Here is a 24,870-nt window from a genome sequence, read left to right as displayed (position 1 = left end):
TGTTTTTCATGAAAAATTTAATTGGCCAATCAAAGCTTTTGTTGTTTTCAACATAACATTAACCAGCTTTGTTTTAAGTACAATGATTGAGCAAATAACATAAAAATGCAGAGAACTCTGTAATCTGCATCCAACCATGACAGCTCTAATAGCAGTTATCTATTATTAAAAACCACAAACTCTAAGATAATAACCAATACAATAAAGACAATGCCAAGTGCAACGCCAACATGATTCAGGGTGCGTGCCGTTTTGGAGTTCTTCTCTGCTAATGCTTGCTGTCCTGAGTAGTTGGCATTTCGAGTCTGTGAAAACAATTATGAAACATAATGTTAACCACTTCTGTTCTCATTCTGTATTTCTTTGTGCCAATGGCACATGGGGAATTCTCAAATGAGGGGGCAAACTCCACTCTGTGGATGGGTTTTCTTATAGTTCAACATATATGATTAATTTCCATTTGATAGAAGTTTTCCAGGTTAAAGAAACAATATTTATTTTAACATGCAAAATTATATTTATTTATTAAAAAAACAAGTCACACCAACATGTCATCAAGTTTATACATTTTAACATTTCATTTTATTTATTGCAATAAATGCCAAATAATGTTAATGTAGTTAAACTTCTTGTCATTAAATCATGAAGGATGCAGGAAACCTTTTATTTAACTGATCCGAGCACTCATAAAAAAATGGTTTGCTCATGGATCTTCATTCTGAGTTGTTTACTTTGTAATTAGTCCGGTCATTTATATGAGTTTGACTGCTTCAGGCTGCTTTGCCAGGCATTGACAGTGTGTCAACATACAGTAAAACATCTGCTGTTTGCATTCATTTTAACCCATTCAAACACTCCTGAGCCAACTAATCAAGCTTCTCACATAAACATGAAAGTTCAACACATAGTCACAGATGTAAGTGTGGTCCATTAATCAAAAATTACACATTTCATGCATTAAATGTCATTTAAGTTGACGAGTGGGAAGGAAATTGAAGGATTAAACTATGGTATGTGGTGTTGTGATGTAGTGTTGTTTGCAATGATAATGGTAACTTCATAAAGTTAATTTAACTTTATGAAGTTACCTCTTATTATCGATCTCCTGAATATTTTTTTTGTTCAATTATGCACATTGATAACCAAGTTTTCATATGACCAAGATAAACTATTAGCAAAGGTGAGCTATGCTAACAAACTGATTAGCTTAGCTAATGCAGTCATCCAAAGGTTGTTAGCTAGATGCGTGTTGAAAACGACTGGCGTGTAAGTATATTTTTCACATATTAAAATAACAAATTTCACATATTAAAATGTTAAGTAAATAAGGTAAAGTTGCCAGACAGCGCTAGCATTAGAGCTGCAACTAACGATTATTTCAATAATCGATTAATCTGTCAATTATTTTTTTACGATTAATCAATGAATCGGGAAAAAACCCATTAATTTCTAACCTTTTATTCAAAAACAGAACTGACAGTGCAAATTCACAGTGCAAAAAATCCTCAGAATGTGCAAAAACAGGTTGCTCTTTTAACATCCCTGAGCTGTTAAAGTAATAAAAAATAAAAAACAAATGAACTAACACAAAAAACATACACATGTATGCTTTACATCTGCCAAATATATAGGTTTTTTTAAAATAAAGTGCACAAAAAGATGTATATTTTATTTAAAGGGACCTGAGCCGTCAGAACAATACATCTTTTTTTTTATTTTTTAAATAAAGAAAAATACAAATCAGAAAACTTAACAGGATTTGTTTGAATGGTAGAACTTCTTCTCTACACTACACTCACTCACTCACTCCCAAATATATTTGTCAACAATAACCAATATAGGACAAAGCACTGAATAAATACATGACAACAGATCAGTGTTAATTTTGACAGCAAATTTTTATTTAGTTTTAGTCATAGTCTTTTAACTAAAATGCCATTCATCTTTAATCATGTTTTAGTCATTTGAATTGTTTTAGTAGTTGACTAAATATCACAAGATTTTAGTTGACTAAATCCAACAGGTTTAGTTAAATTGTAATGCATTAAGAATTTCTCTAAAATTTCCAAACCCATTATATAGCCTACTCCTGGAGAAAACATCTACTGTATTAACCTATTAATATGAATAATATTAAAATTTGAACATGCAATACAGACACAGATTTAACTGCTGTGACATAAAAAAAAAATATATTATCTTATAATCCAATAAAACCACTCCTCCTAAAGAAGAACACAATGTCTTCTTTTCAATGAATGATATATGCATTCTTTATAACAACTTGCATACAACAGTCCTTATGGATTAAATATAATTAATATATAATAAATCCTTATTAAAGCTAAAGAGCAGTGAGTGATTGTCTCTGTCTTTTGTTGTTTGATTAATATTAATCCTTTCGAGCGTGAGTTTAAAATATTTTATAGTTTTTTTAAGGCGACCGTTATTTTCGAACGTTTGCCTTTAATGTTTCCATAGCGACGCGTCTTGCGTGTCACTAGCGCTGAACGCAGCCACAATAACACTGTATGACAGATGGATCGCTATTATTTTGTTTTTCCTTGTTTATTTAAAATATTCACAAACTTGCTTACTCTCCGATGGTCTTTCCTCTACCTCCGCTCTGCTGCTGTTTATTTATTTATTTATTTTTGCTCCGCTCTGCTTCGCGCTCAACCGCGCTTTTTTATACTCAAACATCTCTGCGTCTTATTGAGAGGCGTAGTCGCGCGACACAACGAATCGATAATGAAATTTGTTGCCAACTCTTTTAATAATCGAATTTTATCGATTTTATTGATTAGTTGTTGCAGCCCTAGCTAGCATTTTGGATCATTTTCACAAAACTTTCATGGCCCCCAGAATATTTTGTTGTATGTAGGCTACATAAACATGCAATATTTCAAAAGAAAGAATGGAGCCTCAGTGTTTTTTTTTTTTTTTTTTTTAAACAACATTTTATTCTAACTTAATGCATTCTTTTTTTATCAACTTGAATGGGGGTACGTTTCAGATCGGATTCAGAAAGATGATTAGATTGTGTTCATCAACACCCCCAAAGCTTTGCAGTCATGTAGCTACCTATTCCTGGGTCGATATTTCATTTGGTAACGTTATGTTTTGATTTATATGATGTTTAATGTTTGATGATCGCGTTATTTTACATGTGCATAAGCAATTTTAATCGCTTGTTTCTGCTTCTTCACCTGTGTTTTGATCTGGAGATTCTGTACTATTTCAGAAGATGCATAAAAGCCTAAAATGCATAAAATTTTACTCACTTTATAACAATTAAAATAGAGAAAGTAGGAACTTTACTTAAGAATTTCTAAAATTTGTTTGTAGTCTTTACTTGAAAACTGTCTTGGAGAAAGACCTGGGCAACCCTGCAGCTAGAGAGGCCTGTAAGCGGTTGCCATTCAAGTGTTCGGACTATCTAGTCATATTCCCTGTCTGCGCTAATTCATTGATGCATTTTTGCAGAATTTCTTGTCACAGACAAGTAATATAAGCCATTTCCATTAGATTTGGCCAAGTACATTATCAGCTCATGTCAGGTGGCTTTGAAGTCTGTATTATTTAGATAATTTTTTTTTTTTTTTTTTTAAATGTTTTGCTGTAGATAGGGTCTCCAGTGCCACACATCTTTTACTAGAAGTGAAAGTCATTTAAGGGAAGCCACTGACCACTGGACCAACGCCCATCCATATAGACATTTATCAGTGGAGCATGGCGGTTATGTTTTGAAAGAATTAACTTGCATTAATGTGCAACTGCATCTCTTCATAAAATTAATTATTTAAGTGAACTAATGCCTCAGGTTTTTCTAATGGAAACCTAATGGAGACATACTTTATATGTCAAGCACAAGAAATTAATGAATCATTGCAGTATTCCAAAATACAGTAGTGAATCACTGATAATGTGTGGGATCAGTGCGGGGGATGTTTAAGCTTACAGATCAACCAATTAGGAAACATTCTCGAACGTATCATACATTTGCACTTTTGTCTGGCACTACGCTTTTCCGTCCTCTCTCAAACATATCATACAAACATATAATTAACACAAAATTTCTTTCCCGAAAGAACCACAAATTGGTTCATAGAAATCATTCTTCATACAGTATAAATAATTGATAATCATTTTCCATAGATTTTTTCATTACATAGCCATTAAAGAATCAATATTAATAAATAATTAATTTAATTATGAACTTGATGATTACCAAACTCCTTGCCCTGTATATATTTGATATTTTACATTACTAAACACTGAAATGTAAATCACGGTAACAGACATGCCTAAATATTTTGACTTCTCTATTGCATAAACCTCATTTTTGTGGATTTTTTTCTGCAATTTTAGGGTTAATTATGCTTATGAAGATTAAAGAAATTAAATAAATAGTTATAAAATAGAAATAAGAGGAAAGTACATTGACTAATACTTACGGAGCAGGAGAAAACCAGTGCAGCCATGCCCAAAGGAAAGCAGCAGCACAGCATGTTAAAGATGGAATAGCACAGGTAATCTGGCTTTGGATTGGCCAGTGGAGCGGCGGTCACAAAAACTGCTGGCTGCATGGCGACCACGGATTGCCCTGGATATGGCCCTTGGACATAGGAGCCCTGGGGGACTGGCTGGCTTGGAAAGGAGGTCGGGTATCCAGCAGGACTTTCCTGGTATGCTGGTGGTGGTGGTGATGTAGACTGCAGCATCCCTGATTTCTCAGATGAATTCCAGGTACCTTGGGGCTGATTCTTGGGATCCATTTTTCTGATTATTAGCTTTTGACTTTGATTGTAAGTTCCCCTTTTCCTTGTGCTCTGTAGAGACGTGTGTATTGCTGTACTCTGGTTCAGACTCTCATATAACTTGGTGATGGATGGGAGGCGAGTTGTTGGTTGAAGGGGAGTGACAAGAACTTTGGCACTGTTCCCATCATACTGTGTGACTGCAGAAGCCACCATGTGGTTTCACAATAACCCTTATGAGAGACATGAAATATCAGGAGGATCAGGATCAGGATTATTTCATCACAACCAAGCATATCGTTGTGACAGTGAATCTTCTTTTTTAAAGGGGTCGTGAAATGCATTGTTTTATTGTTTTACAATGTTTCCTTGGGTGCACATATAATGTTAGTATGCTTTTTACATCCAAAATTGTCATCATTTATAAATAAAAGTCATTTTTCCTACCCTGATTTTAGCCTTCTGGTTTGAACGCTCTGTTTTAAGGGGCGTGTCTGTGATTGGCTAACATTTTTCCATTTGAAATAGCCAAGTATTACTCTCTCTTTTATCACGTTTTTACTATTACAGCTCTCAAGGTTAACTAATCATAAAAATGTTGCATTACATTTAGATCTATGGCATTATTTTAGAGATACACCGATTGATCGGCCAGGGATCGGAATCGGCCGATTTTCCTCATGATCGGCCCGGATCGGTGATCGGCCGATCAGTCTCACTTCTTACCGATTCCGAGCCGATCTTTTCAGCGGCACAGGCAATAACGTCAAATGCGCGTTCCCGCTCTCTTCTCTGTCACGGTGAAGTCAGTGACACACACCCGCGCGGGCGCCTCCTCTCACTCACTCGTCTCATTCGCTCCGGTTAAATAGTGCTTACTGCTCATAATTTTAGTCATTCCCGCAGTTTCGCGCTCACACCGAAAGCGCGCGCTCCATTGATCTATATTAGTGAAGCGAACAAGCCACGCTCAGTCTCAAACAGAGACAGAAATCAAACTGAGTCACAAGTACCAAAATAAGCGCCTTCCATTCGCTTAAACTGTCAAATACATACAAAAGTATGTCAAAACCAGCGGCACAGGCAATCTTGGCGAGTATTCAGATAAACACAGTCAGTTTTGAATCGTTAGTGAACCCTTGTTGTGTGTAACAGTATTGGGTCCATTGAACACCGTTCATAAACTCTTAAAGGGACACCAGTCCAATATTCCTGCTGCTGTCTGTCAGGTTAATCAAAGAACAAAAGACAAAGAAAATCACTTTCTGCTCTTGACTGAATACGTTTTATAACTTTAATGGTAAGAATTGATCTGTATTAATATTTACAATAAAGACTACAGAAATTAAGGTAACCAATGTAAAATAATACTGAATGTGTTATTTTACATTTGATTACTTTAATTTCTGTAGTATTTCTTACCTGAATAGAAACCCAGTTAACCCAAAAAACTTAGTTTCATAGCTCTCTTTATTCTATTGCATTTCTTTGAGCTGTTTATATTTTATTACTGATTTTTACTTTTTTTTGTTTGTTTGTTTGTTTGTTTGTTTGTTTTTTTAATGAAAATAAAACTTTGCATTGAAGAAAAGTAGATTTTTGTTTGTATATGTTGTCAATTATAGTTCTTAGAAAGAAAATGGGAATCGGCAAAAATCGGTATGGCCGATCTCACTAACAAAAAAATCGTAAATCGGAATCGGCCAACAAAATTGCAATCGGTGCATCTCTATTATATTTAGATTGTGGCATGAAAGGTTGCACTGATGAACAGCTGATCACAGACATGTTGAGCGCATGAAAGCAGTGATCTCGTCATTGCAACTCAATTTCTGTACACTAACAAATGCTTTCATCTTCACTAACAGTGCAAACACGATATAACCAAGAGATTCGTTGAATAAAACGGGAGTATTGCGCGTCAGTCACTGATAAACTTGCGCTGTTTGATTGACAGCTTCAGCTCGCGCTGCTCCAACGATTGCAAAGGGAGCTTTCTTCGATCGCTTTCTTTAAAACAGATTATTTTCATCCTAATAAGAAACAACGCAAGTTGACGTTTGGAAGAATTTCTGCTAATGAAACCCATATTTTTAACCTGTTAACTGTCACCCCCCTTTTGATCTGAACTTAAAATTGTTGTCATTCATGAATGCTGAATACAGATCTCTTTTTAAAGAAGACACTCAGCAGATTGAATGAAAGCAGCTTCAAAAAATGGAAGTGTAAAAAAGAAGTTTAAGCAAATTTTTTTATTTTATGCAAAATATATATTTTAGCTACAAACTAATTTGGATACTAAAAAATGTGTTTTCTTTACCAAGAAAGCAGCAAGATGAAAACATCTCGGGTTACTTGTGTAACCTTGGTTCCCTGAATAAGGAACGTCTAGGGTTACTTGTGTAACCCTGGTTCCCTGAATAGGGAACAAGATGCTACGTCATATGACATAGCGTCAACAGTTCCCATGAAAGGAAACGTCTCGGGTTACTTGCGTAACCCTGGTTCCCTGAATAGGGAACGAGATGCTACGTCATATGACATAGCGTCGACAGTTCCCATGAAAGGTAACCACTATTTTCTGTTTTAAACTTTCACATAGCATCTTTTGGTTATAAAAGCATTAAAATCTAGATTTTGATTTTCAAAGGTTTATTATAAAAACTGATTATTTTTTTCCCCAAAATGCAATAAATCCATGACACGTATTTTTCATATTGAAAATTGTAACGTCTACCAGAGGGTTTGAAGCCTGCCCAGATGAAAAACAGAAAACAGGAGGTGAGAAGAAAAACCTGAGGCAAATGAACTGGTAGTCCCACGAGTCTTTATAGATGGTTCGCACAATAAGCACACTCTTCACTTACATGTAAAAGAGTGAGGATAGACAGGAAAAGAAAGCACTCTGATAAATGCTACGAATCAAAGTGGAAAAGTAACATTAGGCTATTACACTGGAACATCATTCAGCAGTAGAGCATTCTCTCTCAACTTTGTGCGTGCGCGCTCACATGAGAACAGCATGCATACTACAACGTACGCCATAGAAGAAGTTATCTTAAAGGCACATCAACATTAACGTCATGAACAGTATTTAAAGGGGTGGTTAAATGCGATTTCACTTTTTTAACTTTAGTTAGTGTGTAATGTTGCTGCTTGAGCATAAACAACATCTGCAAAGTTACGACGCTCAAAGTTCAATGCAAACGGAGATATTGTCTTTTAAAGTTAAATGACTACAAACACGACCGGTTTTGGACTACAACGGGTTGGTGACATCATAAACCCTGCAAAACACGCCCCGGGAACACGCAACAAAGTGGGCGAGGCCATGTCGCGCAGCATGTGGAAGCGGAAGAGTTGTGTACTAGAACCCATTATAATCTGTGATATTTTCTATACTGGATGTGGTACTGAAGACAGCTTCCAGAATCTACACGAGTTCAATGCTGGATGGCTATTACTGAATGCACAAAGGCTTTTACTGAAAGAAGCAGTTCCCACTTTAAAAGCAGAAGCTGCTGTTTATTGGCTTCAAACTGTAAGAACATTTTATTGTTTGTACATGTCTTTTAAATGTATAGTTCTGTTGCTATTTTTGGTTGCATCAAGGACACATACAAAGAGCAACTCGTTTTTGCTTCGCTAGCCAGTTAGTTAAATTCTACAAACACCAACAAACGTCTATGTTCATAGACAAACAAACAGTTGTTCATTCTATAAATTACAGTAAAGCTTTAATCAGGATAAAACCGTATATTGAAAGCTAACAAACAGCATTTACAGCATATCTAAACACTTTGACACAAATTTAAAAAAAATGAAATACCATTCATAAACGTCCTTTAAAAGCCGCGATTGCAGCTTGACCCTCTTCATCTGTGTCTAATTCAATCAATTTGATACAGCAATATAGACGCTATTATTTACTATTTTGAATGAAGCAACAGATGGTAAGGGGCATGTCATTTCCGGACGCTTCAGCGAATCACGATACACTGGGCCAGCTACCAACCTGCTGACCAATCTGAGCACATTGCGTATTTCGGAGGGAGTGGCTTCATAGAAGCAGGAAGTCAAACGAGCCGTTCATATGACAGTGGAATACATGTACATTCTGTGAAAATTATGTTGAAACTACGGACCATGTGTTTTTCTCATGTAATGTGATTCAGACATTTTGGTGTGATATATATAAATGGGTTAAGCAACAGATGTCTTCATTCCCAACCTCTTTCTCTAGAGATGACATAACATTTGGATTGATATTGCAAAACAAGGGTGATGAGCTCTGTATTAATACAATCGTATGTCTAGCCAAATTCTTCATTCACAAATGTAGAATTGTTAAATCATCTCCCAAATTTGTTGTTTTTTTAAATGAATTTAAACTGTATGTGAAATCTTTAAAAATCTTGAAAGGTCCTAAAGCACAAAAAATATTTGATACCTTAAAACACTTCCCAACTGAGGTTAATAGATAACAATGACTGAATTCTCCCCTTATGTTATGTTATAATTTCTTTCTTTTTTTTTTCTTTTTTTTAAATATAAATCATTTTTATTTTTATTTTTGTTACTAAGACTGTATATATTTTCCTGTTTGTATTAAGTGCTGCTCCCTCAGGCTATATCATTTCTGTATCCTATTCTGAAGAAACTAATTTTATGCAGCCATGTTTGTTTGTAAATCTTGATATTTTCATTAATAAATTAAAAAAGAAAAAAGAAAAAAAAAAGGTAACACTTTACTTGAAGGGGTGTGCATAAGACTGACATGACACCTTCATAATCATGACATGACACATGTCATGAATATGAAGGAGGTTTTATGAATGTTTATGACAACTGTCATTAAGTGTCATTCGCTCCATTATGTCATTTTTAATGCAAAGATGACATTGTTTGAGATGTCCGAGTTATGACAACTTGACATAAACCAATACATCATAACCTGTCAGTGTCTTTGTCATGACAACTTGACATCATTTAGCTTTATGGGTTAACATTACATTAAACTGTCATGTCGTTGGTTTTGACATTGGCTGTCATGAGGCCATTATAATAGTGTCATAAATATGTATCTTGAGCTCAAGTACAGTGGTACAAATTGAACTTGTCATTAAAATGTCATTAAGTGACAATACTCTGACAAATAATTTTATAACAGCGTCATGACTATTTTTCATTTCATTTTTTTTTTTTTAAAGTTTCCTCCAACAGAAGGTCAGATAATAGACAATTTCAAATTTCGTAAAAAAGATGACACTGTTATAAAATAATGGTAACACTTTATTTTAGGGTCTTTTAACTAGTTGCTTATTACTATTAGCATTCATATGGCTAAAATATTGGCTATTTATTAGTACTTATTAAGCGCATATTAATGCCTTATTCTGCATGATCTTATTCTACATTCTATACCCAATACCTAAACCTAACAATTAACTACAATAAGCAGTAAATTAGGAGTTTATTGAGGGAAAGGTCATAGTTAATCGTTTATATATGTGTTCCCTATACTGAAATGTTACCAAAATAATGTAATGTAATGTTAACCCATAAAGCTAAGTAGTTTTTTAAAGTTTGATAATTAATCTGCTGTGTCATGTTTATGACAGGTTATGTTGTCTTGGTCATGTCAAGTTGTCATGACAAAGACACTGACAGGTTATGATGTGTTGGTTTATGTCAAGTTGTCGTAACAAAGACATCTCAAACAATGTCATCTTTGCATTAAAAATGACATAATTGAGCGAATGACATTTAATGACAGTTGTCATAAACATGCATAAAACCTCCTTCATATTCATGACACGTGTCATGTCAAGATTATGAAGGTGTCATGTCAGTCTTATGCACATCCCTTCAAGTAAAGTGTTACCAAAAAAAAAATATGGCAGTGGAAACAGAGGTGTAGAATAAACATAAAATATATGAAAAATACAGCGTTTTCAAAAAAACGAAGCATTAAGACATGTTAAACTGTGCTCCAAGAACACAATCAAGCCTAGAAAAAAAACACTTAACCACCCCTTTAACAATTTAGGTGGCCGTTACAAAATACACAACAAAGTAAGTTGATTCACATATTTGACAGCCTCTGAACTTTGTCAATACTAATCTTATATACAGGCATTTGACTAAAAATGCATTTAGTCGTCGCATTTGGGCAGGTGTGAATGCAGTAATCACAATCAGGTGTGCGCCAATTTGGCAAGTTTGGTCCTAGAGAGCCGCTGTCCTGCAGAGTTTAGCTCCAACCCTGACAAAAAAACCCTCACCTGCCTATAGCAGTTATGCGCGTGATGTCACCATCGGCTGTTATGGCTGCGGTTACGCCCATTGAGCGGTAAAAAGACTGAGTGGCAGCATTGGTTTTCAGCGTGAATGCCACAAAAAACACACAAAACACATCCAAAACAGAAAAGAGTTTTGTGATTGTGTCACGGGTTATTTTGTAGTTTGATTTATGTTGCTTGTTTTTGTCATGCTTCCCTTGCTCCTCATGTTCTCCCTTAGTCCATGTGTCATGTTCTCATTGGTTGTTTTTGGTCATGTGGTTTTCAGTTCTGTTCTGTTATTGGTTCTCATGTTCCTTGTGTCACTTCCCCATTGGTTGTCTTAGTCATGTGTTCTCTTAGTTCTTGTATTTATAGCCATTGTCTTCCCCATGTTCCTTTGTTGTGTATTATCAATGTAACCGGAGGGCTGTTTCATAAAACAAGATTAGAAAACAAGCCAGGCTTATTTTACTTAGTCAGACTTGTTGTCAGTGAATTCTGTTTCATAAAACAAACTTAAATTAGTTCAAACTCAGTTACTCTGGCAACTTATGCTGGGAAACTAGCCTGGTCTGGAGCAGGCTAACTGTCAGGCTAAGCTGAGCTTCTCTAACACTGACCAATAGGAACGCAATGATATTACAACTGACTCTCTCACATACAATTATTTGACTTTATTAACACACACACACACACATATATATATATATATATATATATATATATATATATATATATATATATATATATATATATATATATAATACACACATTTACTAAATTGTGCTAAATAAAAATATATATTGGTGTAAGTTTAAGACATTTTTTTTATTTAAAAGTAAGCATGATGAGAAACAAAACATTTGAAGAGAAGTAATTTCTTAAAAATTAAGTGTTATATAGCCCACTGAATCATTCTCAGACTTAATACTGACAACAATGGAAGCACTTGGGAGAGAACTGTCAGGAGACTTATTTCTTAGCACAGAAGAATACAAGAGGATTACCAAATCATTGTTTTAAGTGTGAAAATATAGCAAAAGTAACACAGAAATTCAAAATCAATAAACCTGTGACAAGGCCCCTGAAACAATCAGGCCTTCATTTGTAAGCTTTCATTAAGTGATGAGTGATTTTTTGCTAGAGAAAGAGCAGTAGAAATACCAAGTGAGTGTTTCAGAGCCAGCAAAAGCTATGAAAAGAGTGACAGAGTAAGATGCAGCCTGCTGAAGTGGCATGCATGGATGTTGTCCACACTGGAACTACCCACTGTAGTCAAAGCACAATAAAGTCAGCTAGCCTTTTCCAAGGCCCATATTTAATCTATACTCTGGTCTCATATATATATGGAATTCAGGTTGATTAGGACACTTTTTGCTATTGAAATGACTGGGAAAATGTGTCCTAATCAACCTGAATTATATATATATATATATATATATATATATATATATATATATATATATATATATATATATATATATATATATATATATATATATATAGGTTTTCCTTTCTTACTGGCTAAATGTTTTGTGCCCAATATTTAATTAGATTGTTTTAAAATATATGAATACATTTCTCTCTGGTTTTGTTTGGCAGTAGTACTCTTTATGGTTATTAGAAGAGCAGAAATTAAAATCACAAAATTAAAAATTAAAATAAATATGCACAGACTAAATTTTATTTGGTAAGATGAATCTAAACTCAGTAATTGCCCCAAAGTATATTGATTTACCCCATTACAATAGTCCATTTACAGTTACCATCATAAAAATACACTTAGGCTACTTGTAGGTTTTAAAGTGTACATAAGGCACATTTAATGTCCAACATCAAATATTTTAGCGAAATGTAGCCTATATTTTCGAATTATTGCGCTTCTATTGCATTCCGTCTGTTTAGCGCGCATGCGCGCAGCAGCGCTCGTTCAATGTGAAGTTTAGCCTCAAAATGGAAATATTTGCATTACTTTCTAACATTTACAGATGGAGAATAAACTTGTGAAAAGTAAGTTATGCACTAAGGAAAACACCATGTCTCAAACGCATAAAATAGCACAAAACGTATGCCGTTTCCTATGGTGGATCGATTTGATCCATGATCGACCTCTAGGGCTGCTTAAGAAAAGCGTGCACGCGAAATTATCTTGACTAGGTGAACCTGGATCGAATTAGCGGGACTGCGTGAACTTCAATTACCTTTTATGAAACCGTTTTAGCCCAAATTCATTTGTTAGGTTAATTCAAGTCAGGTTTTGGAGTTTAATCCTCGCTTTTCTTAGCATCTTTTATGAAACAGCCCTCTGCTGTCGGCGAGTCAAGTCTGTTCAAGTGAGTCTCTGTTCCTGTTTATGTTTACGTTTGTATTCTGGATTATTCTCATTAAACTGAACTTGGGTTCTCACTATCCTATGTTAGGAGCTAAATAGCTTTGACACAAAACCTGAGGCAGGCTATATTTTTACAGACTGCCAAAAGCTACAGAAAAAAGAAGCAAAAGGATCAATGCAATTCACAGAAACAACTGGCAGCGAAACATGGATTTGCAGTTATCATTTTGTGTCAAAACATTGGATTTTGCAGTAAAATCATACCCTATATATAGTATTGTTATATATCGTGTTGACAAATCATCAATTAAATATACCATCTTATTTTTTGCATAATTGGGTGTTTTTAAACTACACAAGTTTTAGGGCTGGATGACATGGCTATATATATATATATATATATATATATATATATATAGCATTGATATAAGTCATCACTCGGATTTAAACCTACCTATATTGTAGTTATATAAAGTGTTTACAGGCAGATTTGCTTTATGTATTTCCCTGGCGTCAAAATCAGGCACATATAAATGTCAGGAAACACGATTCCTGGCTGCATGTCAATATCCATGGATTAGGTTTCTTTGACATAAGGAACACTTTCGAGCCAAACCTTTACTGTAAACATTTGTTTTACTCGCATTTTCGCAGTTTCCCCTATGAAATACAGTCATGCAGCAGGTTCTTTTACCACTCAGTCAAGCTGAGGGAGCGTGTTCCGGCAGGAAAGTAATGTCAATGCATACCCTCTATAGCCTTAGTAATCCTGAAGAGCTTGATTAGCTTGTTCAGGTGTGTTTGATTAAGGTTGGAGCTAAATTCTGCAGGACAGTGGCTCGCCTGGACCGAACTTGCCTACCCCTGATATATGGTCTCGACACACTGACACAGCCTACTAGACAGCGCTGGGAAATCCAGAGAGTTCACGTTTTAATTTGCCACAGCATTAATATGAATGTAGTATATGAGTATTTGTGTGTCTCGACAGTTACAAATAAAGCCACAATAAGCTCATGGACCGAACTTTTCAATAATTTTGATGGATGACGCTGAGAAAACTCAATAACCAATAAGAGGTTAGTGATACTTGCATGTGACTTGCACATTTTGGTACACTTTCAAATGTTGTCACGTGAAAGCGAACCGAACCAAGAAGAAACTGCAACATTGTAACAAATTTAGTCCCTGTTTCGGAACAAAACAAATTATCCATAGGTGTGAAAATGCCCTAAGGGGCCATTTACACTAACTAAAAATGGAAAACTTTTTATGTGTTTTGGCCATTCATTTACATGACAACAGCGTTTTGGTGGACTGAAAGCACAAGCTTTTCAAAACGTGTTTCAAAGTGAAAATGTTTCAAAGTTTTTGATGTAGAACCTGGAAGCGCTGCAATAAAAACTGCAATTACGGGTGTGGAACAACATGAGGGTGAGTACTTAATGACAGAAATTTCATTTCATTTCATTTTTTTGGGTGAACTAACCCTTTGAGACACTGTGGAGAAATAACACGTCACATCCTGATATCAAAGTCTTTACGGGATCTTTACAGGATGTGTGCGAACACGCCCACCAATTCCAGAAAATCACTGGCAATGTGAATGAACCAAAATCAAATAATCCCAGGACACATTATCAGTGTATTTTCCGGAATCTCTGTGTGAAAGGGGCTTTCGGTATCTATGTCAGAAAATGTAGGGAAGGATTTAATTTTGCCCTTGGGGAATTGATTGGATGGTTGTGGTTTGCTATTGCTGTGATCTTATGGTGTGACAGTCTGTCCCGCCCTCAAACAGTAAACGCAACATCAGAAAAGAGAAGTCGCTGCAAGCAGGAGGGGGAGTTATTTTGATTAAAAAAATGAACAAGTAAAAAGTAAACAAGTAAAAATTAAGTAACCATTAATCATACTTTGCAATTATTGTTAAACAGAGCAGCAACACATAGAGATAAACAGTAGCACTCTACAGTGCTGACCACTGATGGAGCTCCTTATTTCTGACCTGGACAGGCAAAAATACACTCATGTTGTGTTCTTTTTTAGGCTTTTCTGTGTCATGAATAGGTATTTATGTAGGGAACATTCAGATAATTTCCCCTAAACAACTTAAAGCACCTACATGCGGTGACATGTCACTCTGACTGGGTATAGTTCAACTCTGTTGAGGAAAGAGCAGCAAGTCTGGAATCAAGCAGGACTACAGCCAATTGGATTAATGAAAGCACAGGTTGGCCCGCCTCTCTGAAATTCTTATTGGCTAACAGGAGCTCACATCACAGGTGTTAGGACTTCAGACTGTTGCCATGCCCACATATTTTTTATCAACCAGCTCATAAAAGTCACTCTTTCTGAGTGTATATATTATTGCAAAGAAATTCACCTCAAAAAAGACCATTTAAAGGGCTCAATGTGGCCATGCATGTATATTATAAGTGACTTTGAACTTCTAAAATCATGAGTTTTTTCTTTTTCTTTTTAGGCTTCTAGCCAAATAACAGTTCTCAATTAATTTCAAATAGGACATAACTAAGGTATTGTGGTTAAGTAAGTCAGTTAGATTAATTCGGTGAGTTTTTGATTCTAATAAGAACCAGCTCATAAGACTGATTCATTTGGGTATCTGAATAAAGAGTATTTGGATGACAACATCAATGGTTATAAAAAAGAAAAAGAGCACTTGTTTTTGGTCATTGAACATTTTAATTAAATATAATCTAAAGAACGGAGGAAAAAAAAATCAGTATCTACTTTGACATTCACAGTTTGAATTGTTTTGAAACATAAGATAATAAACTTTGAAGCATGTTTTTGTTACATGAATAATTTTACATTAGAGATTAGCCAGACAGATCAAACATAGTCAATCATATGAAAGAGCACAATAGTTTGTTTGTAGTCTAAAAAGCATTACAATGTGGTTATAAAATTATACTTGTGGTATTAATGTTACATAATGTTATTATAATGTTATTTTTGGAAAGCCCTCATTCCTGGTGTCCAATTATGATATCTTAGACAATTACGGAGGTGTTATTTCTTGCTGACCATTTACAGACACCACAATGACGCAGACTATATACACCACAAAGAGGGCAAGGCCAATACCAAGAGCAATATTGTTCACAGTGAGCGCCATTTTGGAGTTGTTCTCTGCTATTTGTTGTTGTCCGGACATGTTGGCATTTCGAGTCTGTGGAAATAAATGTAACATAAGGTCAGTTATGCCACTTGTGTTTTTCAGAACTACCCATTCTGACTGAGTTTTCTCTAAGCAAGAGTGCTTAAAGTGTTTACAGTGTAGTTAAGCAATGTCTATTCTAACAGTGTTTCCCATGGTTGCTCATGAATCAAACCAGATGTGGAAACATGCATGTTTAAACAGATGCCAAAGGTGTTATTTCAAATACCTACATGACCTTTTTCGTAATAATGGAAATCCAGAGCACGTTTCGAATGCCAACAACTTTGCAGGTTAGCTCCTGTAATGGTTTCATTTCCCTAATCTAAACCATCATCTATTGCATTTCCTTTTAGTTACATCATTTATGGGAACAAATGTGTTTTTTTTAAATGAAAACCAGCATCTGCTCATAGCAAATAATGTAAATTTAGAAACTCTGACCATATTCATTCCAGTGTATTTTGGAAGCTACATTAGTGACACATTAGTTTTTTTTTTGTTTTGAATGCTGGTTATGGGATCTTTGAATGACAATTGAAATCTCAGTCTTATATCTTGCACTCTTTTGTTTCAAATATTTGTACACATTTGAACACTAAAATCCATATACGTTTCTTGTTATGTAGACTTGTTGACTATGATCTCTCTCACTTTTAATTCAACAATGTCTTTTCCATCTAGCCTTTAAAGGGGAAGTTCACCAACAATGTGACAATTGTTTACTCATTATTGCATGTTGGACAAAAGAAAAAAGAAAAAGTAAATATCATTTTCATATATGGGTAAACTTAGCTTTAAATTAAAGGGATTTTAGTGGAAAGGATTTACAGTTATTAAGCAATTCATCAGTGTGCAGTTTTATTTAAAATGTCCAAACATGATCAAACATAAACTTGGCTTTACATGGCTTGGCAAAACAACAAACATGAACATAATTTTTACCCACAGTGGTACAGGGACAATACTAGACAAAGAACAATGCAAACATAAGGGCTTAAATACACAAGGACTGATCACAAACAAGGAACACCTTGCACAATCAACCCAATAAGCCACTGACATCATAGGACACATGACAAAGGAGCACATGACAGGATAGCATGATACAAACAAGTGAATCATCTGACATAAGGGAGTACACAACAAACAGGAACATGAAACTTGACTAAACTTCAAAATAAAGACATGAAACATGAACACAAAACCAAAACTATATAGTTTTTAGCTGTTTCTTGAGTGTTACCAGGGCTTTATTACCATTTACAAAACAAAAACTGTTAAGATTTATTGAATAAAGATTAAATTAGTGAAAAAAATGCAATTTATGATCGACCAATGTTAGTTATCAGTTTGAAAGGGGTTAAGAAATTTATGTAACTAATACTTACATTGATAGAGTAAATTAGAGCAACAATGCCCAGAGGTAAGCAGCAGCACAGCATGGTAAAGATGGAATAGCCCAGGTAATCTGGCAGTGGATAGGCCAGTGGAATGTTGGTCAAATAAACTGCCGGCTGCACGGTGACAGCAGGATGACCTGGATATGGTCCTTGGCCGTATGGTCCTGAAGCTCCATATTGCTGGGCTTGATACCCAGAGGTGCTCGGGAAGCTCCCTGGAGGAGGGTATCCAGAATGGTCCTGGTACGGTGGTGGCCCAGGCTGCAACAACTTTGATTTCTCAGATGTATTCCAGTTTTCTTGGGGCTCCATTGTTCTGTTTAGTAAACTGTGACTGTCTTGTTTTCTTTGTACTTTACAGAGAAGTGGTACACATTTGTGGACTCTGGCTAAGAGGAATCAAGTTTTTTTGGTCACGGACTTTGGCTCCTTGTGGTCACATGAAGATTTATAGGAATCTAATGTAGGAGGAGTGACACATAGTGACAACAGACATTACAGATTCAGTTCTCTCATCTACACAGTAACACAGAAACATAATATTCATATAGCATTGACTGCAGGTGCCACTCGGTGGTTTCAACATTTTATCTAGTTAATATGTTGTAAATCATTTATAAATCTTGCAGAATTTTTATGGCTAAACAAGAATGAAAGTCCAGCTTGATAGGTCATTGGAGGTTATTTGGAGATTATTTGTACTAAGTTTTTGTGATATTTATATGTAATATATATATATATATATATATATATATATATATATATATGTATGTGTGTGTGTATATTTATATGTAATATATATATATATATATTTATATATATGTGTGTGTGTGTGTGTGTGTGTGTGTATATATATATATTTATTTATTTATTTATTTATTTTCATGATATCTATAGAATCCTTGGGGGAAAAATGTATCAGTCAAATTAATTTTTACTTTGTTTATTTAGTTTTTCTTGTTCAGGGTTGCTGCACATTAAGTCAAATTTAAGGCTTTTGTAAGACCTTTTTAAGACCTTTTTAAGACCTGAAGAAATAAACATTAATACTAGCCTAGAAGCCTATACATTAAGGCTGATACCAATCAAATGAAATCATTATCAACAAAATCCATCTTTGCAATACAGAGGTGACACAGAGTGAGAAGTGGCATTAATATATTTAAACAGCATTTACAATTTGTCTTCATAAATTTAATTTAATATTTAAATATGGATTTATTTCTAATTTTAACTTTTTAATTAAAATATACTTTAAATATGAAACTAAACCACCAGTGTGGCAGCAAGTCACTGTCTTAATAAGTAAGTGAGTGAGTGAGTCATTCATTCAACCGATTTGTTCACATGACTGATTAATTCAGGAACGAAGCAAGTGATCGTCTTTATTGATTGGGTGATTTAATCATTAATTAAACTGATTTGTTCTAAATGCAGATTCAGTCAGTATAACAAAAATGGGGACTCTGTTCTGTTCATAATTTTGAAATTTTTGTTGGCGAAATAAAGAAAAAAAAAACAATATTAACAATACTGTGTCTAAAATGTAACTCACATTGTTCATTTAACAATAAGTTAAATGAACATTGCATTTGTGCTGATTTGGGGAAAACGGCACTCTTGCTCGTGTGATATTGTAATACAACTACATCATATGATATAATGACAAAAACTCATCAGGGCAAAAATGCCTGTGTATCTTGAATTTTGAGGGCATATAACTGCATGCATAGCTACATCACACTGAGTAAGATGAGTAAAGAAAACGCGATACTTATTAAAAGAATCACCCTTTATTTAAAAAGCTGCACGCGCTGCGTCTTCTTCTTGTTTGACAGGTGTCAGCGTTAAGGTGCAATACTGCCACCTGAGATGTCCATGGGGAATTGATTTGGTGGATTTGGTTTGCTATTGCTGTGATCTCATGGTGTGAGTTCCTCGAACAGTAAACACAACGTCAGAAAAGAGGAGAGGCGTTATGAGATTTTTGGTTTCCGAAGGCGGAGCATACTTGAATATTCATGAGTTTCTCAGACATGCTCGATTGTATGTGTAACTGAGAATCTTTGTTCACACTGTATCTCAGCACATTAGTGGATTATTCCATAAAGGTAACTATATTCTGACAGTTGTTTACTTCTAGGTAACAGTTTATAATGTCATTAGTATAGCGAAGGGCTACTTGAAGCTGTTAGGGCTAGTTTAGATTGCAGTGAACTAGGTGTGTTGGTCAGAACACCACAGAGTGAAGTATCAATTTTGAACTGGTTTATTATCACTGGTAGACAGATATCAACATTAGAGGGGAAAGTCAGCCTTTACATACACATTAACAAGTAAACATTCAAGTCAAAGGTTTGTGGTGGACTTTGGCATGCTTAGCGATGAGGCTTCCTTTGCGGCATCCAGAAGCAATGGATCTCTTTAGCTTAGTTTGAGTCTTGGGACGACCACAGATAAACATGCAAGGACTGATATGAACGATATGATGTGTGAGCAGGTTGAGCACATTCAGTGGAGGAGAAACCTGAGGTACAGTCAGTGAGAGTCCTGTGTTATCCTGTGTGGGTTTGGCTCATAAATGGGTTGGATACATATCAGCTGATGTAGACTTGGATAGTATGGTAAGGATGTGGGTGTGTGTGTGTGGTTTACACACACAAAGAGCAGTACTGCAACATTATAAACATTATAATTGTGAACATCGTAGACCGAGTTAGGTGATTTAGAACTAGCACTGATGAGTTACCATCGTCTTGTAACATTATACAACATAACATTAACTGCGTCATAACTGATGATGAGCATAGATCAGCAAACATAATAGAATTAACAGTTCTCACTCTTATAGGACGCACATAAAAACAAGATACATCCAATCTAAGGGTGATAACTTTGATGCATGTTTTCAGCTCTGAAAAAATGGGCCATGGACTTGCCAACAACAAATTTAGCTAGCAGTCCCTTAATGTATGAAAATATGACACATAAGAAAGCTATTCTCAGATCAAAATATGACATTTTTAGTCTTAAAGATTTTGATATTTTTACTACTCTTTTTATGAGTGGTATGAAGTTTAATGACATTTTTAAATTTATTTCATTTTTTTTTTTTTATAACAACAACAACAACAACAACAACAACAACAAAACATTATCTTTTAACATACAGTGGCCCCTCAATTATTTGCACAAATGTATGCTTTAAAATACTATTAAAATGTCTGGAATCACTGTAGTTTTATTTTTAAAGAAATGAATTCCACAAGGATGAATTTTATTCAACAAGGATTAAATAAATAAATTAAAAAAAGAAAGAAAAAAAGACATTTCTAATGTTACAAAAGGTTCACTTTATTTAAACAATTTATTTTGATTGAACACCATTGTATCAGGTTTCTGGTTCAAATGTGATTGCTTCATGTTAAATTGAGTTGAAACAGTTACTCTTTGACTTAATGTTTTCGATTTGAAATAACATGTTTTAATCAAGTAACTAAAGCCGAGTTCAGACTGCACGATTTTAGCCCCGATTTTGGCTCGCCGACAGGTTTTGGGAAATCGCCGACAAATGCCCGAAATCACAGGCAAATCGGTGCTCGTTCACGCGAGTGACAATCACGCAGTATGAATGGGCAAAGACGCGATCTGGGAGAATCACCGACGAGTCGCAGACGCCCGTGAGATATTTGGCATGCTAAATATCTGGACCTGTCGGCGATTCAAAATCCTGCTGTGTGAAAAGTGTTCTGACTGAAAACTACAACGGCAATGACCGACAGCCAATGAGAGAGCAAGATACAGAGCAGCGGGGAGTTCGGGCAGGAGTTATAGACCACAACATCAGCAAGCATGGCTTCGTGTCAGATAAACATTACAATTCTATCAAACAGAAACAAAGCACAAACATTTGCTTGACCATCCGCAACAGCAGCACATTGAAAAGTTATGTATTTACCTCCAACTCTCATTGCAGAACACACAATCCACAGTCTCTCCAACCATTTCCTCCTCCATATTCTTCTTTTCTTTTTCTTGTTTTCGCTGCAAAACAGCGCACCGGCAATTCATATTGCAAGCTTCTTGCGGGCTACCGTTTTTAATAATAACAACAACTCCGGTCTTGCACGCGTGATATCGCGTTGTTTCCTTGTCACATCTCGCGTGTGTTTGGTTGTGAAACGTAGTTTGCATGCCAGACAGAGTTGTCGGCGATTCTTCCTATTGTCAAGTCATGCAGTGTGAAACCTTCTGTCGCCGATCCATCGTGCAGTTTGAACACAGCAGCGACTGAATGCTGGCCAAGATAGTCATGCAGTCTGAAAAGAACAGTGACCCGACTACTTTGAAAATCGTGCAGTCTGAACTCGGCTTAAGTCAAACGGGACTTTCGTTTCCCATTATGCTTTGCAAAGTGGATGAATTAAAAGAGTAAATGTTGAAATAAAGTGCATTTTTTTAGCAAGAGAGACTTGTTAATGTTTAATGTTCTATTATGCTGGTATTTAAAAGTTTCTGTTATGTTATTGTTTTGAGGGTTACCTTGTGAAGTGTTGAGCTTGTTTGGTTTGAGGACCTGCTAACAAAAATTCAAATTGCTTTGTTTGTTTGTTTGTAATCTTTATTTCGAACTCAAGTTTTTTAAAAGAAAAAAGAAAAACAAATAAAAGGAAAAAGAAAGAAAAAAAATACATATATATATGTATAATAAAAAACAATTTTAACAAAATGTATATTGAAAAAAAAAACATATATAAATAATAAGTAAATAATCAATAACGTAATAAACACAATTTTTCAACATAGTACTCAACCTGTTCGAAAAGGGATAGGTAGAAGCCATAGGCTTATTAAATCCTACCCCAGTACTTCAAATCCAAATCCCAATTAAACCAGATAAATCCAACATATTTTAACTAACACAAAGATACCAACCTACCATATGTAACAATTAATATAAGGAAGAACAAACCAAAACAAAATTCATGCAACATTGACAACAGCTAAGTTATCTCACTGTACTTATCAAAAATAAATGTCTTATACCTTTTTTTTAAATTGCAAGATATTTACACTTTCCTTGATATAATTATTCAAACTATTCCACAAGATCACCCCACAAATTGAAATGCACATACTTTTGAGCTTTGTTCGAGCATTCTGCTGTTTCAAATTTAAAGCCCCTCTCAAATTATAACCCCCCCCCCCCCCCCCCACCCCCCTCTCTATAAACAGTTGTTATAAGTTTTCAGGCAGCTGTTTATTTTTTGCTTTATAGATTACTTGTGCGGTCTTAAATTCCACCATATCTTTAAACTTAAAAGTACGTAATTTTAAAAACAGTAAATTGGTATGTTCATAATATCCTACCTTATTTACTATCCTTATTGCTCTTTTTTGTATTGTGCTTAATGTTTGTAAGGTGGTTTTGTAGGTGTTGCCCCACACTTCAACACAATAATTCAAGTACGGCAAGACAAGTGAGCAATACAAAATATAAAGTGCTTTCACATTCAACACATGCCTTGCTTTCCCCATTACTCCAATACTCCGTGCTACTTTTGCTCTGACATATTTAATGTGGGGTTTCCAGCAGATTTTGTGATCCAGAATCACACCCAAAAATTTATTTTCATATACTCTATCTATTTCAACATTATTAATAATTATTTTTAATTGTGTATCAATTTTACGATTTCCAAACAGCATAAATTTGGTTTTATCTAAATTTATTGATAATTTATTTAAGTCAAACCATGTTTTTAATTTATTCATTTCTGCTGTGACCATCTCCAACAGCTGCTGCAAATTTGCCCCTGTACAAAAAATATTAGTGTCATCAGCAAAAATCACAAATTTTACAAAATTTGTCACCCTACATATATCATTTATATACAAAATAAATAATTTGGGACCCAAAATTGACCCCTGTGGGACTCCACATATGATATCCAAGCACTCTGATCTATACTCTCCTATTTGCACAAATTGAAGTCTGTTACTTATGTAACTTTTCATCCAATCAAGTACAACCCCTCTTATACCATACTTCTCCAGTTTAGTAATTAAAAAATGATGATCAATTGTATCAAAAGGTTTTTTTAGATCGATAAATACACCCAATGCATATTTCTTATTATCTATAGATCTGGTAATATCTTCAATTAACTCCATTAATGCCATGGATGTAGATCTATTAGACCTAAATCCATATTGACTATTAACCAATAATTTATTCTTCTCAATAAAATGATCCAATCTATTAACATAAAGTTTTTCTAATATTTTGGAGAACTGAGATAGTAAAGACAACGGCCTAATGACCGTGATTTTAACAGTAAAAGACTGTAAAAATGCTGCGGTGAAAAACTGTTAATTGGTTTACAGAAAGTTTCCGTACTATATACGGTGAATAACTGTAATAGATCTAACGGTACATTTAATGTAATTTTACGGTAAAATACCGTTAAATTCACAGTTTTTGAAAGTGAAAAATAACAATTCATTGTAAAATTTACAGTGAAAAACCGTAAATTGACATTCCCACAATTCCCTGCGTGACACTTCACATTTGATATATTTTTGTTGAAATAACTCTTTCTTCTTAGTTTTTCTCATTTTTTTCTAATCAGTTATGTACATTAGGGTTTTATGTTACATCTAATGTTGTTAAATTAATGTTTATTGCATTTTTAAAATTTCATGCATGTTACCATGATGGTGTTTTGACACTGTGTGCACCTTCTATATATTAGTATTGTCCTCCTCAGCTTGTGGAAAAGCTGCTTGTGATGAACTTTGATTCATCATGTGACTCTTATCACCACTGTGTTTGGTGACTGTCAGTGTATTATAAAGATACAAAACAGATATTAGTACTTCATTAGGTTGGTAAATGAACATTATA

At 34.8% G+C, this 24,870-nt stretch overlaps 2 protein-coding genes across 2 annotated transcripts; both read right to left on the bottom strand.

The window, feature by feature from the left end:
- LOC125243744 (proline-rich transmembrane protein 1-like) lies at positions 1-4,991 on the bottom strand. The gene is made up of 2 exons (XM_048153565.1): positions 4,458-4,991; positions 1-305 (listed from the first exon to the last, which is right to left on the bottom strand). The coding sequence occupies exons 1-2, from the start codon at positions 4,974-4,976 to the stop codon at positions 156-158; spliced, it is 669 nt and encodes a 222-aa protein (XP_048009522.1). The 5' UTR covers positions 4,977-4,991; the 3' UTR covers positions 1-155.
- Positions 4,992-16,062: 11,071 nt separating this feature from the next.
- LOC125244022 (synapse differentiation-inducing gene protein 1-like) lies at positions 16,063-18,411 on the bottom strand. Its single transcript, XM_048153934.1, has 2 exons — positions 17,952-18,411; positions 16,063-16,572 (listed from the first exon to the last, which is right to left on the bottom strand). Exons 1-2 carry the CDS (start codon positions 18,273-18,275, stop codon positions 16,402-16,404), a joined length of 495 nt encoding a protein of 164 aa, XP_048009891.1. The 5' UTR covers positions 18,276-18,411; the 3' UTR covers positions 16,063-16,401.
- Between the last annotated feature and the right edge of the window lie 6,459 nt (positions 18,412-24,870).

This window comes from Megalobrama amblycephala, linkage group LG13 (assembly GCF_018812025.1).
Source record: "Megalobrama amblycephala isolate DHTTF-2021 linkage group LG13, ASM1881202v1, whole genome shotgun sequence".
Classification (NCBI taxonomy): domain Eukaryota; kingdom Metazoa; phylum Chordata; class Actinopteri; order Cypriniformes; family Xenocyprididae; genus Megalobrama; species Megalobrama amblycephala.
The sequence above is the reverse complement of the archived record's forward strand: the minus strand, read 5'-3'. Positions and strand labels throughout refer to the sequence as shown.